Below are 13,110 nucleotides of genomic sequence, written 5' to 3'. Positions count from 1 at the left end.
TAATGAAAAGTGCCTTTTCTTTTCAAGGTTTAATGATGTGGAATAGTCTGCCTTTGAAGCAGGACTGCACATTGATTAATCACATGAAGTGCCCCTCCTCACATTTCCTCCTGTACAGTGCAAAATATAGACAGAAGTAAATTCTCAGAACATAGTAACATAGTAGATTACGGCAGAAAAAGACCTGCACAGTCCATCCAGTCTGCTCAACAAGATATACACATAAAGTAGACCATATATCTGACCTTGATTTGTATCTGCCATTTTCAAGGCATAGACCATAGAAGTCTGCTCAGCACTAGCCCCGCCTCCCAACCACTAGCCCTGTCTCCCCCCCCCCCCCCCCCCCCCCCCCAGCTCTGCCACCCAATCTCTGCTAAGCTTCTGAGGATCCATTTACTAAACTGAAAATCAAATCATTTCTTAACATTGGTCTGGTGATTTTATTTTTCTAATCATCCTGTTCCCTCTCTCTGTGCTGTGAACTCTGTTTCAAGGTCTCCTGTCCATTCACTACATCTTTTCTCTCCTTTCTTCTTCACTTCCTGTCCTATATCCATCTTTCTTCCTTTTTTTTTTTTGCCTCCTTCTCAAAATCTAGTTTCCAGGTTTCCCCTTTCCCTCCATCCATGGGAGGCATCTCCTCCCTTCTCTCTCATTCCCTGTCATCTAAGTGCATTTCCCCTTCCTTACCCTTTTTGTATGTCCACCATCTCCTTTCTTTTTTTACTTCCATCCCCCATTTCCAACATCTGTCCATTTCTTCCTCTGCCATCCAGCATCACTCCTTACTCTGTCTTCCCCCACCATGGACCCATCTCTCTTTTCCCGCTCACCATCACCCCTGTCTCTTTTCCCTTACCCATCGACCAACATCATCTAGCACTGCCCTGTCTCTCGGTCCCACCCCCCAAACATCACTGTCTTTTCTTCTCCCCACCACCACAAAAATAAAACCATCGTCCATCATTGCCCCACCTCTCTCTCTCCCCCTACCCCCAATCATCTAGTATTGCCTTGTCTCCCCTATATCCTGCACTGCCTCATCCCCATATACTATCTGCTCCCAATCTTCCTCATCATATTATGCATTGCTCTGTCTTCCCTCACCCCCATACCCCACATTGCCCCATCTCCCCCACCCCCATGGTATGCAAAGCTCTATCTCTCCGTACCCTGAATATCCTGCATTGCCCCCCCCCCCCCTTTGTCTCTCCTCACTCCCATATCGTGCATTGCACATCTCTTCCTGCCTTCCCCTCTCGTCTCTCTGTCCTCTCCCCATCCCGCTGGCTCACTTATTTTACATGGTCTGAAGATCCTGTGCTGGTCCACTGCTTCTGTCTTCACCGCAGTTGTGGCAGCAGCAAGCAAAAGGCGCAACGTAACTCCCTGTTTCTGGGTCCAGCAGAGCCAGCGGCAGCAAGCAAAGAGGAACGTCCCTGCGGCTGCCTTCTAGTTGCAGTTGCTCACCACAGCTGCAGTGAAGACAGAAGCAGCAGACCGGCACCGGAGCGTCAGACCACATAAAATGAGTGAGCCAGTGGGAAGGGGAGAAAACATGGAGAAAAGTTAAACATTTAGGGCTCCTTTTACAAAGCCGCCCTAGCAGTTCCCATGTGGCAAATGCGATGAAGCCCAATCAGTTCCTATGGGCTTTTGTTGCAGTTGCCATACTGAAATCACTAGCACAGCCCTTAATGCGTTATTAACATGTTAAAATGTGCAGCCCTACTTTGAAGATAAAACAAACAAAATCAGTTACTATGTAAAAAAAAAACCCTGGTCCCTGCTTGTTTAAAAATAACAGCTTTGAACCTACTTTTTATTGTTTTATAACTGATTGTGCTATATTTTGTGTTGTCAACCACCTCACAGCCAGTATCCATACACGTCTTATTTCTTGCTGAGAACCCAGATGTTGGTCAGAGGGTCTTCCTATTAGTTTTGGCTGTGCACTTATAAATTTGTATTTCCAAGGAAAGTTTGTGGAATAGACTCATGGAACTCTTTCCAATCCTTCTGTTTGCTTTAGGGAGAGGGAACAGAGGAAGTTAGTAGCTTTGAGGGGTTTTTTTTTTTACTCCTGGCGGAATTCTACATAAAAACATTTAAAATTTGGCAATTCTGCTCAGTTTTGTTTTTTGTTACATTTGTACCCCGCGCTTTCCCACTCATGGCAGGCTCAATGCGGCTTACATGGGGCAATGGAGGGTTAAGTGACTTGCCCAGAGTCACAAGGAACTGCCTGTGCCTGAAGTGGGAACCGAACTCAGTTCCTCAGGACCAAAGTCCACCACCCTAACCACAAGGCCACTCCTCAACCCAATTTTCAATTGTGCATCCTTTATTTGTGTAGAATTCCTCCTTCTGTACCAGCTCAAGCTTGATGCCCCCCCTCCCTCAGCAGTCTCCCCAAGTTTGGCAGGTTCAGGTTTTTTTTTCTGCCTCCCCCTTCCCAGCAGTCTCTAGATCCCTCCCAGTGCCCAAACATCCAACACCTCTGTCAACTCCCCTTCCCAAAAACCAGCCAGAGCTCTCTCATACCCCCATAGCTAGGGCAAACATACACTAGCTCCATTTCACTATCCCGACCCCAGCTCACTCAAACCTACCCCTACATCTTTGTCACTTCCCAATACATCTACTGAGACTTCTCTTTCCCTGCCCCCTCAGACGTACCCTGGGGAGAGAAAAGCTGAATGAATATCTCTAACCACCTGTGATACCTTCAGCCTCCCTCCGCCTCTGTACCTTCGGTACACACATTCCTCTGATGGACACCCCCTCAGCTTGCTCCTTTCATCTCTTGTTGCCCCCAACTCCCCATCCTCCCTCCCCCCCCCCCAGCATACACCCCTCTGCCAGCAGCTGTGCTCAGTTTGTCCAATTAATTTCCTCTGGTCCCCTTCCCTCCCCAATACTAAACAAACAGATGTAGGGGGAAGTGGCTGCACATCAGGCCGCATCCTGTTCTTCTGCTGAATTTGAACCATGCGGGACACCATAGAGCCCCACAGTTCAGATTCAGTAGCGAGAGCCAGCATGGCACAGGAGCAGGACATAGCGACATGCAGTTACTCTCCTTCTATTCCTCCACTTGTGAAGAGTGCCAGGGAAAGAGGGGGCCCCAAGATCATGAACGGGACAAGCCAAAGGTTGCCACAGGGAGGAGAATGTGCGCTGGGCTTAACCGTGTCAGTCACCGTGCCTCCTCGTTGCAAAAATCTGTGCAAATTCCTCCAGGAGTTTGTTCAGCAGGTGGTTTGAAAGGAGGAATTCCTTAACCGTTATTTTTCAACATTGCAGAAACTGGAACCGCTTCTCCCACATAAATGTAAGCCACGTTGAGCCTGCAAAAAGGTGGGAAAATGTGGGCTACAAATCTAACAAATAATAATAGGGGGGGGGGGCATTTTTGAACCTTGTTTATTCACTATTTTCCCCCATGCCAAATTTCATACAATTCTGGTACCTTTTCAGAAATTTACTTTGCTCCCACACAATCTTGACCCCTTTGGTGTAATTCTTTTCAACTTTCACTGGATTGGAAAGAATAAAAACAAAGCAGGTAGTTCCACACGTCATGCTTGTGTACTGTTAGAAAAATGATCAGAAATGAACCAAAAAGTAGGCCCTAGACCATCTGATTTCAGAAAGGTTTGGTGGTGGGGGGGGGGGGGGGGGGGGGGGGGGAGAGGGGGTAAGCCAAATCTTTTCACCAGTTTTCATTTAAATTCTAAACTTTACTGTTTCAAGAATGGATTTAGGATCCAGGTTTCCTAATATTTCTTGAAGTTGAAAATTCTCAACAATTTAGGTTTCCAGGGCTCTCTACCTTAGGTCATAAGCCTCACGGTGCACACAAGGTTTGACTGCAGATGCCATTAAGCAGAAATGTGCCACCACGCTGTCTGTTAGCCCAGGTTACACAAGGATAGTAGATGGGAAGGCGGTAGAACTAGAGGACATGAAATGAGATTAAGGGGGGGCAGACTCAAGAAAAATGTCAGGAAGTATTTTTGCAGAGAGAGTGGTGGATGCTTGGAATGCCCTCCCGCAGGAGGTGGTGGAGATGAAAACGGTAACAGAATTCAAAAATGCGTGGGATGAACATAGAGGAATCCTGTTCAGAAGGAACGGATCCTCAGAAGCTTAGCGGAGAATGTGTGGCAGGACAAGTGCTGGGAAGACTTCTACGGTCTGTACCCTGAAAATGGCAGCTACAAATCAAGGTCAGGTATACACAAAAAGTAGCACATACGAGTTTATCTTGTTGGGCAGACTGGATGGACCGTGCAGGCTTGTTGGGCAGACTGGATGGACCGTGCAGGTATTTTTCTGACATCATCTACTATGTTACTATGACAGTTCCTCAGCCAGTACTAGGTCACAGATGGTCCTTACATGCACTACAGCCACCATCTTATGGGAGTTTTTCCACCATTCCCAATAAATCAATTTTGTTTAAATACTAAAAACACTGCTACTTACTGGTACAGGAGGTTTGGTATTAGGGTGTGCTGCTTTGGAAGTCTTTGCCAAACTTGCCTCCTTAATCTGACAGAGAATGCCAGTGGGAGGAACCCCAGCCAAGCTGCATCTGTTTGAGGCAGCGCTTTGTCTTTGAAAAGCAGGCCTGATATTGCCCAAAGATTGTCTAGCAAGTGGCTTCATGTCTGAGGTCCCTCTGCCCTTCAGAGGGAAATCCTTAGGAGAACTCTGTTGCTCAGATGCAACGGTGAGAGTGAGGCATCGTCTGCTGGTCGGCAACATGGATCTGGCTGGAATTTCTGTTTTGGGGATGAGGCTTCTTCTGCTGCTTTGAGACCGTAGGGGCAGGCTAGAGGTTTTGGGTAGGCTGTCCAGCTTTGGTTTCCTATCAGGCTCCTGTACAGTTACTTTTCTATTGACAGGCACAGATTCCTGTGTCCCAGCAACCTTCCTACATGAGGCCTTTTGATTACCCATGGTATCTAAACATCGTTCTTCGGTAACTGAAGAAACTGACAGATTTGGATCCTTCTGCATGGAGTCTCCATAAATACTTTTCATGAAGCAAAACTGCACATCCCCTTGCAGAGGAGTGGAGGTCATAAGAGTTGTCATACCAAATGTAAGGGACCCCAAGGAGAGACTTTCATTATGAGTGCTCTCTGTGTTGTGAGGCTGTTCCACATCAGGAAGAAACCCACCATTAGATTCCTTAGAGCTGGAATCACCTTGCGTCTTCTCCTGGAATCCACCTTCGCTGCTGTTAGAACCAGGAGTGATCACATGACATAATACTGTGCTGAGCTGGTGTGTAGTGTTGATCTCTGGTAATCTCTCAGTCCGCATCTCATACGCCACAGTCAAATTAGCACATTGTGATAAACTACAGTAATGTAACGGGTACATCAGTTGAGTCTGGTTCAGTTCTGGCTTTCCAGTTTGTTCTTCGGGTTGCGGTTTCTGAGACAAGTTGAGTGTTACGTTGACTGAGCCATGTGCTTTTGATATTGCTGATACACTTCTCTCTAAGGGTTCCTGGACATCTACAGTGCACTTTAAAGCAGGCCCAGTGACAATCTCCAGACTTTCCTTTTCTTGGCCCCTGCTGTTGCTGTTCGCACTGTCCTGCGTATTTCCAAGAACTCCAATTCCGTCTATGGAAGGCAATTCTTCCAAGGTTTTCAGTACCTGGGTAGGAGGCAAGGGTTCCTCCGACAGTTTTCTCTCCCATACTTGGCAGACAGGCTCTCTAACATCAAGCTCTAGGTTCATCTTCTCAAGGTCCAGAATACTATTCCCAAAGAACGTGTGTTTTGCATCTGAATGGTCTCTATCTGCAGGCTGCAAAACCAAGGCATCTTCTGAAGCTGACCGAGATTTAAACGGGGTACTTTCATAAGGGAGAATCTCATTCTCAATAGTAGAAACATCCACTATGCCTTGCTTCCTCTTTGGAGTCTGATTTTGCCCGTGGGCATTGGGGCTTCTTGTGTCAGATGCAGAACACTGAAGTTGATTTGCTATCTCCAAGCATTCTGCTTCAAAACAACTTTGATAGAGGGGTGTGTACAGATGGGGGTCTTCTGACATGGGCAACTCATACTGGAACAGGTCTGGAAACTGATCTCTTTTTCCTTTATTTTCTTTTGTCTCATCTTCTTCTGCTGTTTGCTCAGTTTTCTGGGTTTCATGGGAACTGGATTCTAAATCCATTTCCATGACAGGCGTTAGATGTTTCTTTCTTATCTGCTGGGAGGATACTGGTGTGCTAAAATAGCTATTTGTTACTTTCAGAGCATCCAAGGCCATCATGTTAAATGTTAAAGAGGGGAAAGGACAACAGCTGAACGCACAGCTATCTGAAGGTGGTCTTGGCACTAAAAGTGGGTGACCAATGAATTCAACCTGCATCTCTTCATTAAGCAGTTCCCCAGGTATAGCCTGCTCCTCTCTCTGCTCATTCTTCTCCCAGTTAACTACATTCAGGATGTTTTGACAGGCATCAGCCAGAAAGACGTTGCTCCCTTCCTCACATGGAATCACAGATGTGCCATTTGAAGAGTCACCTTGTGAAGTAATCATGGTGATTTGGGGACTCCCAGCATTCACGCCAACATTTTTATTGCTTTTAGGACTATCACAGATCCAAGTGTTACCCAGCTCAGCTGCTTCTTTGCTCACAGCCATCTTTTTGGTTTCTAAATTAAGAACCTTTCCGTCCATATCCTCAGTGCTGTGTGTCCTTGGCCTGAATCATTGATTAGGGTACAATGTTGGGGTCCCTCCAGCTTCTTGTCATCTGTAGCTTTCCACCTTTCTGCTGTTGTGCTAGGCTTTGCCGTTAAAGATTTTTTTTATCCTTTAACCCTGACTGCTTAGCAAGCTGGCCTAGGAAACTTCCTTGTCCATGCCCAACATTCAGGCACTTCTGGGGCTGTTTCCTGACTTGGCAGTGACATATCTCTGGCGTACTATCTTACTTATCTTTGGAATAAGAATAGGAGCTCGCTTTCATTGTGGCTTAAAATCAAGAACAGTTCCTTGAGGTTCACAGGCGAGTCTGAAAGAATAAAGGCACAAGATAAAACCTTTAAAAAAAAATAGGACAGCCAAAACACAAAAAAGGGGAAAATATTATATTAATACTTTAATATTAAGGGAAAGCATTACTTAAAAGAACCCCTTCTTTCATGCAGATCTCTCATTTGTTTAAACATAACTAAATGGGTTATAAGCTCATAATGCAATCTACTGGTTTTCTTATATTTTGACCATGTGTGCCAAAACTGGAAATGCAGAGAGACAGAACAGAATTCAGTAACATCCAAAACTTAACGTTATAATTGTGTTCGCATTTGGGCAACAACTGAGAAAACGCCGTTATCAAATCATATTAGGAAGCTTGACATCAACTTGGTTAACTTCTGCTAAATATCAACCAGCTCATAGTTTTAAGGCTAGATTTTGTTTGCTGAACTCATGTTGACTCATTTCCCCTCTACTAGATTTGTTTCTCCTTGGTTCATTTTAAATAAGACGCTAAGAAATTATTTACTCTGGTCTTATAACAAGGAAATCCCATCAAGCTATGCATCACCATTTGGAAAACATAAATGTCATTCAGCTCCATCTGTTCTGCTGCTTTCCCTTTGCCATCATTATCCCCAGTACTTATCTATATACAAACACACAGCCAGCAGACAAAGATTAACACCCCTTCCCCCCCCCCCCCAAAAAAAAAAAAAACATGCCTTTTACAACCAGGCTTGGAAAAAATAAATATATATCAGACTGGAAAACGATGAAGGTAGGTCTGCCCTCATTATTGAATATCTGTTTTAAATAGCAGACCTGCCAAGTCTCCCACATTGAACAGGAGACTCCTGCTTTGGCGGGCCATCTCCCACCCTCCTGCCAAAGCGGTGAAGTCTCCCGCTGAGACCGACGCTGCTTCTCCCAATGCAGCAGCGGCAGAAAAGCAAAACAAAAAGCAAACGCGCGGAGCCGCAGCACTGCCTTCAGGCATGCACTGTCAGTTCTGCCGGTCCTCTGCCCCCGGAACTTAAAATTGACGTCAGAGGGGGCAGAGGATCGGCACAGCCAACAGCTGCGGACCCGCATTTGTTTTTTTTTTTTTTTTTTGTGTGTGGACGTGGTTGGCTCAGGCTGGTTGCTGCACAGAGCACAGGCTGCATCGTGGTGGAGGGAGAACGTAAGGATCGGATGAAAAGTTGAAGCCAATTGGTCTCCGTTTTTCCTTCAACAAAGTAAGTAAAATTGTAACCTCTGAGCTGCTGCATCCACAGTTATCACTTTTATATTGTTCGTAGCATTTTTTTTTCATCTCACTTATATTTTCAAAAATTGCTGGCTTGTGCAGTATACAGATGTACTACTACTATTTAGCATTTCTATAGCACTACAAGGCATACGCAGCGCTGCACAAACATAGAAGAAAGACAGTCCCTGCTCAAAGAGCTTACAATCTAATAGACAAAAAATAAAGTAAGCAAATCAAATCAATTAATGTGTACAGGAAGGAGGAGAGGAGGGTAGGTGGAGGCTCAGTCCACCAATAAGAGCCAACCTCATCAGTGATGTCACAATGGCTTGATTGCCTGATACTTGGCTCACTTCTGATATTGTGATGTCATAAGGGAAAGGGGGAAGGGAAATGGGACTTGATATACCGTCTTTCTGAGGTTTTTGCAACTACATTCAAAGCGGTTTACATATATTCAGGTATTATTTTGTACCAGGGGCAATGGAGGGTTTAGTGACTTACCCAGAGTCACAAGGAGCTGCACTGCACTAACCAATAGGCTACTCCTCTACTACTACTACTATTTAGCATTTCTATAGCGCTACAAGGCGCACGCAGCGCTGCACAAACATAGAAGAAAGACAGTCCCTGCTCGAAGAGCTTACAATCTAATAGACAAAAAATAAAGTAAGCAAATCAAATCAATTAATGTGAACGGGAAGGAAGAGAGGAGGGTAGGTGGAGGCGAGTGGTTACAAGTGGTTACGAGTCAAAAGCAATGTTAAAGAGGTGGGCTTTCAGTCTAGATTTAAAGGTGGCCAAGGATGGGGCAAGACGTAGGGGCTCAGGAAGTTTATTCCAGGCGTAGGGTGCAGCGAGACAGAAGGCGCGAAGTCTAGAGTTGGCAGTAGTGGAGAAGGGAACAGATAAGAAGGATTTATCCATGGAGCGGAGTGCACGGGAAGGGGTGTAGGGAAGGACGAGTGTGGAGAGATACTGGGGAGCAGCAGAGTGAGTACATTTATAGGTTAGTAGAAGAAGTTTGAACAGGATGCGAAAACGGATAGGGAGCCAGTGAAGGGTCTTGAGGAGAGGGGTAGTATGAGTAAAGCGACCCTGGCGGAAGATGAGACGGAGGAAGTATAAGGGAATAACTTTTCATAGGTAGTAGTAATTTGTTAGAAAGTGTAATCATTGTATCACTTGGAGGAGCTGGTTATAAGGACACCCTAGCACTGTTATATTGGTGCAGAGATTTTTTTTTTTCTCAAGGTAAATGGCCTCTAAAACAGACATGTGATGAGAATGAGGTGTTCAACATTCAGAGTTTCTATTTACTTATATTTATATCCCATAATTAAACATGATTTGGGTTGAAACCTGGGAGCACTTAAAATCTTTTTTTTTCCTATGCCTACATCAAAAGAAATTCAAGATGACAGAAGGTAGAGTGGGCGGGGCCAAGACAGAATGGGCGTGGCTGGGCGTGTACTAAAATCTCTCTCAAAAATCGGGCCCCTTGGCAGCTCTGAAATAGTAGTAATAAACATTAAGTGCGTTTTTATAATATACCACTGCATTCCACAAAACAAAAGGAGCAAATGCCCACAAACCATCTTTCCCTTTTGATCTAAGCACAGGAAGAAAAAAAAATACGACTTTAAATGCTACCAGGTTTCAACATAATTCGTGTTTAATGTGGGATATAATTGCCATAAATAAGTAAATACATAAATAGAAACTCTGAATGTTGAACACCTGATTCTCATAACATGATGTCTGTTTTAGTGGCCCTTTACCAGGAGAGAAAAATTTCCGTACAAATATAACAGTGCTAGGGTGTCCCTATAAGCAGCCCCTCCAAATGACACACTGATTACGATTTATAACAAATTACTACTCTGCCTATGAAAAGTTATCCCGTTATTATACTTCCTTGTATACTGCACAAGTCAGCATGTTTGAAAATATGAGATTAAAAATACCACCAAATAAAGGACAATGTGGATGCAGCAGCTCATAGGTTTGTTTTGAGTGTAGGTGGAATGACTCCACAGGGAAGGGGGTTAACTGAGACCAGTCTAAGTGGCTTCAAAATATCCCAAGCAACTGTCTGTTATTATATGTTGCAATAGCAGCCAGAAATATTCAAATCACTTATATCATTGAGGAAAATACTGCTAAATCAGAAAGAATCTGTTCCTTAATAGGATCCTTACAGTTCACAGCATCATTGTAGCTTAAACTGGATTGTACCAAGGCAGCAATGTGCAAGTCTTAATCGATCCAGTTTTCTTTGAATTTAAGTGAAAATTCTAAATTAAAAAACAAAACAAAACAAAATATAGTCTAATTATGTAGCCTCTCCTTGAAAGACATTAACTTCTTCAAAATTAAATTCCAGTAAGGCAGAAGATTAAAAAAAAGCCACTTAACTTGTAGCCGATTCCAAACTGACAAGAAGCCCCCCACCACCACCACCGTGACGAGGTTTTGATACTTCATCAGGGAAGAAGTTCACAATGCAGGCTTGACTTACTACTACTACTACTTAGCATTTCTATAGCGCTACAAGGGTTAGGCAGCGCTGTACAAGTTTAAACATGGGGAAGGACAGTCCCTGCTCAAGAGAGCTTACAACTAAAGATAGAGGAGTGTGGTAGCCGTGTTAGTCCACTCTTAAGGTTATCAATAGAAATCACATATCCACACCTATTCACACCCACCCTGTTAGAATACCAATGATATGCTTTGATGTCCCCATGCATACTTCCTACCCACCCCCATCCTCCCACCCTGTCAGACTGTCATAGTAATGCTTGAATGTTTTCACTTATATACACTGTCAGCTAGCACATTTGCTTATTTCCGATCTGACGAAGAAGGGCAACCTTCGAAAGCTAATCAAGAAATGTATTAAGTTATGTCCAATAAAAAAGGTATCATCTTATTTTCTTTTCCATGTTTTATTTTGTTTGATTTCTATAGATTCTACATGGAATGTTGCTATTCCACTAGCAACATTCCATGTAGAAGTCGGCCCTTGTAGATCACCAATGTGGCCGCGCAGGCTTCTGCTTCTGTGAGTCTGACGTCCTGCACGTCAGACTCACAGAAACAGAAGCCTGCGCAGCCTTCTACATGGAATGTTGCTAGTGGAATAGCAACATTCCATGTAGAATCTCCAACAGTAGCAACATTCCATGTAGAATCTCCAATGGTATCTATTTTACTGTCATAGTAATGCTTGAATGTTTTCACTTATATACACTGTCAGCTAGCACATTTGCTTATTTCCGATCTGAGGAAGAAGGGCAACCTTCGAAAGCTAATCAAGAAATGTATTAAGTTATGTCCAATAAAAAAGGTATCATCTTATTTTCTTTTCCATGTTTTATTTTGTTTGATTTCTATTGATAATCTAAAGATAAAAACTATGTAGTCAGTGTAGGTATCAGGAATGGGAAGGTGGTTAGGCGCCAAAAGCAAGGGAGAAGAGATGGGCCTTGAGTAAGGACTTGAAAATGGGCAGGGAGGGCGCATGGCGTATGGGCTCAGGGAGTCTGTTCCAGGCATAAGGTGCTGCGAAGCAGAAGGGGCGGAGTCTGGAGTTAGCAGTGGTAGAGAAGGGTACAGATAGGAGTGATTTGTCCTGAGAGCGGAGGTTACGGGTGGGAACATACGGGGAGAGGAGGGTAGAGAGGTAATGGAGGACTGCAGATTGAGTGCATTTGAAAGTCATTAGTCATTGAAGGACTTCATAGCTGAAGTCTCCTAAACAAAATCTACAACATGTATAATCTTCATCCTGATAGCAATGCTTTGAAAAACAACAGAATTACATATAAAATGGCCGCCGCTTTTTCGTCCCCGCGCTGCAGTTTAAATGTCCATCAGCTGATCGAAAATAGAGGAACCCGATTGGACGTACAAGAACATTTGCCAGAATCTGATTGGATAAAAAAAATCTGATTGCTCCTATTAAGGAACAGATTCTTTCTGATTGGTCAATATTATCTTCAATGATATAAGTGATTTGAATATAACAGACAGCTGACTTGACATATGTCCTTCTACACTAAATAATTCGGTCCTGTTGACGTCAAGGAAACCTCCTGGGTCTCGGCTGCCACTGCCGATTCCTGTCGCCCAGAGCTCTGGCTACTGACATTCGTTACCCAACAACATTAAACAAGGAGGTTACGCGCACGTGAACCACATTAAATTCCAGCCCTTCAGGGAGATTGAGCGCGCGACTCAGCCCAGCCCCTACCTTACAACACGCAGTCAGTCATTCACACAAGTACCTGACACCAACCAGCCCGGAATTTTTAATCTCCCGCCTCTAATGACACCATTTCCGGTTTCACACTGCTGCTAACAACGGCCCTCCTGACGCCACTTCCGGTTTCCCAAAGCTCAGCTTCAAGGTAGCGAAGACATGGAATCTAACCTGCTTGCAAGATAGAACAGGGGTTGGGTTGAGAGTCATGATAGAGACCTGGACTGTGGGGTGGGGGGGGCGTCATTAAACCTCCTTGCTTTAACGAGCGCGAGAGGGCGCAGGCAGGACCCGCCCCTCGCGCTAGGCTTTCCGCGTGAACCCAGTGATCGAAGCATCTGCTGGAGACCAAGGAAGCTTAATAGACAGGAGTGGAACTGAGCCTATCTAGTCCACTGTAAGCAAGGAAGCCAATTAGGACAGTCTAAGTTTCCCTTTCCTAGTGCAGCCGTCATCCCCATTCACTCAAATCAAAGCAAGCAAACCTAGGAGATGGTGCAAGGAGGTTTAATAGACAGGAGTGGAACTGAGCCTATCTAGTCCACTGTAAACAAGGAAGCCAATAAGTACG

At 44.5% G+C, this 13,110-nt stretch overlaps 1 protein-coding gene across 2 annotated transcripts in view; it reads right to left on the bottom strand.

The window, feature by feature from the left end:
- Positions 1-12,579, bottom strand: part of LOC115474895 — a 33,941-nt gene extending 21,362 nt beyond the window's left edge. For both annotated transcript variants that reach the window (XM_030210588.1, XM_030210587.1), the window contains exons 1-2: positions 12,531-12,579; positions 4,495-7,054 (exon numbers count right to left, since the gene is read on the bottom strand). In XM_030210588.1, coding sequence (XP_030066448.1) covers positions 4,495-6,717 — 2,223 coding nt within the window. In that variant the 5' untranslated portion in view covers positions 6,718-7,054; positions 12,531-12,579. The remainder of the gene's footprint in view (positions 1-4,494; positions 7,055-12,530) is intronic.
- Positions 12,580-13,110: the final 531 nt, after the last annotated feature.

The sequence above is a fragment of the Microcaecilia unicolor genome, chromosome 7 (assembly GCF_901765095.1).
Source record: "Microcaecilia unicolor chromosome 7, aMicUni1.1, whole genome shotgun sequence".
NCBI lineage: Eukaryota > Metazoa > Chordata > Amphibia > Gymnophiona > Siphonopidae > Microcaecilia > Microcaecilia unicolor.
The sequence above is the reverse complement of the archived record's forward strand: the minus strand, read 5'-3'. Positions and strand labels throughout refer to the sequence as shown.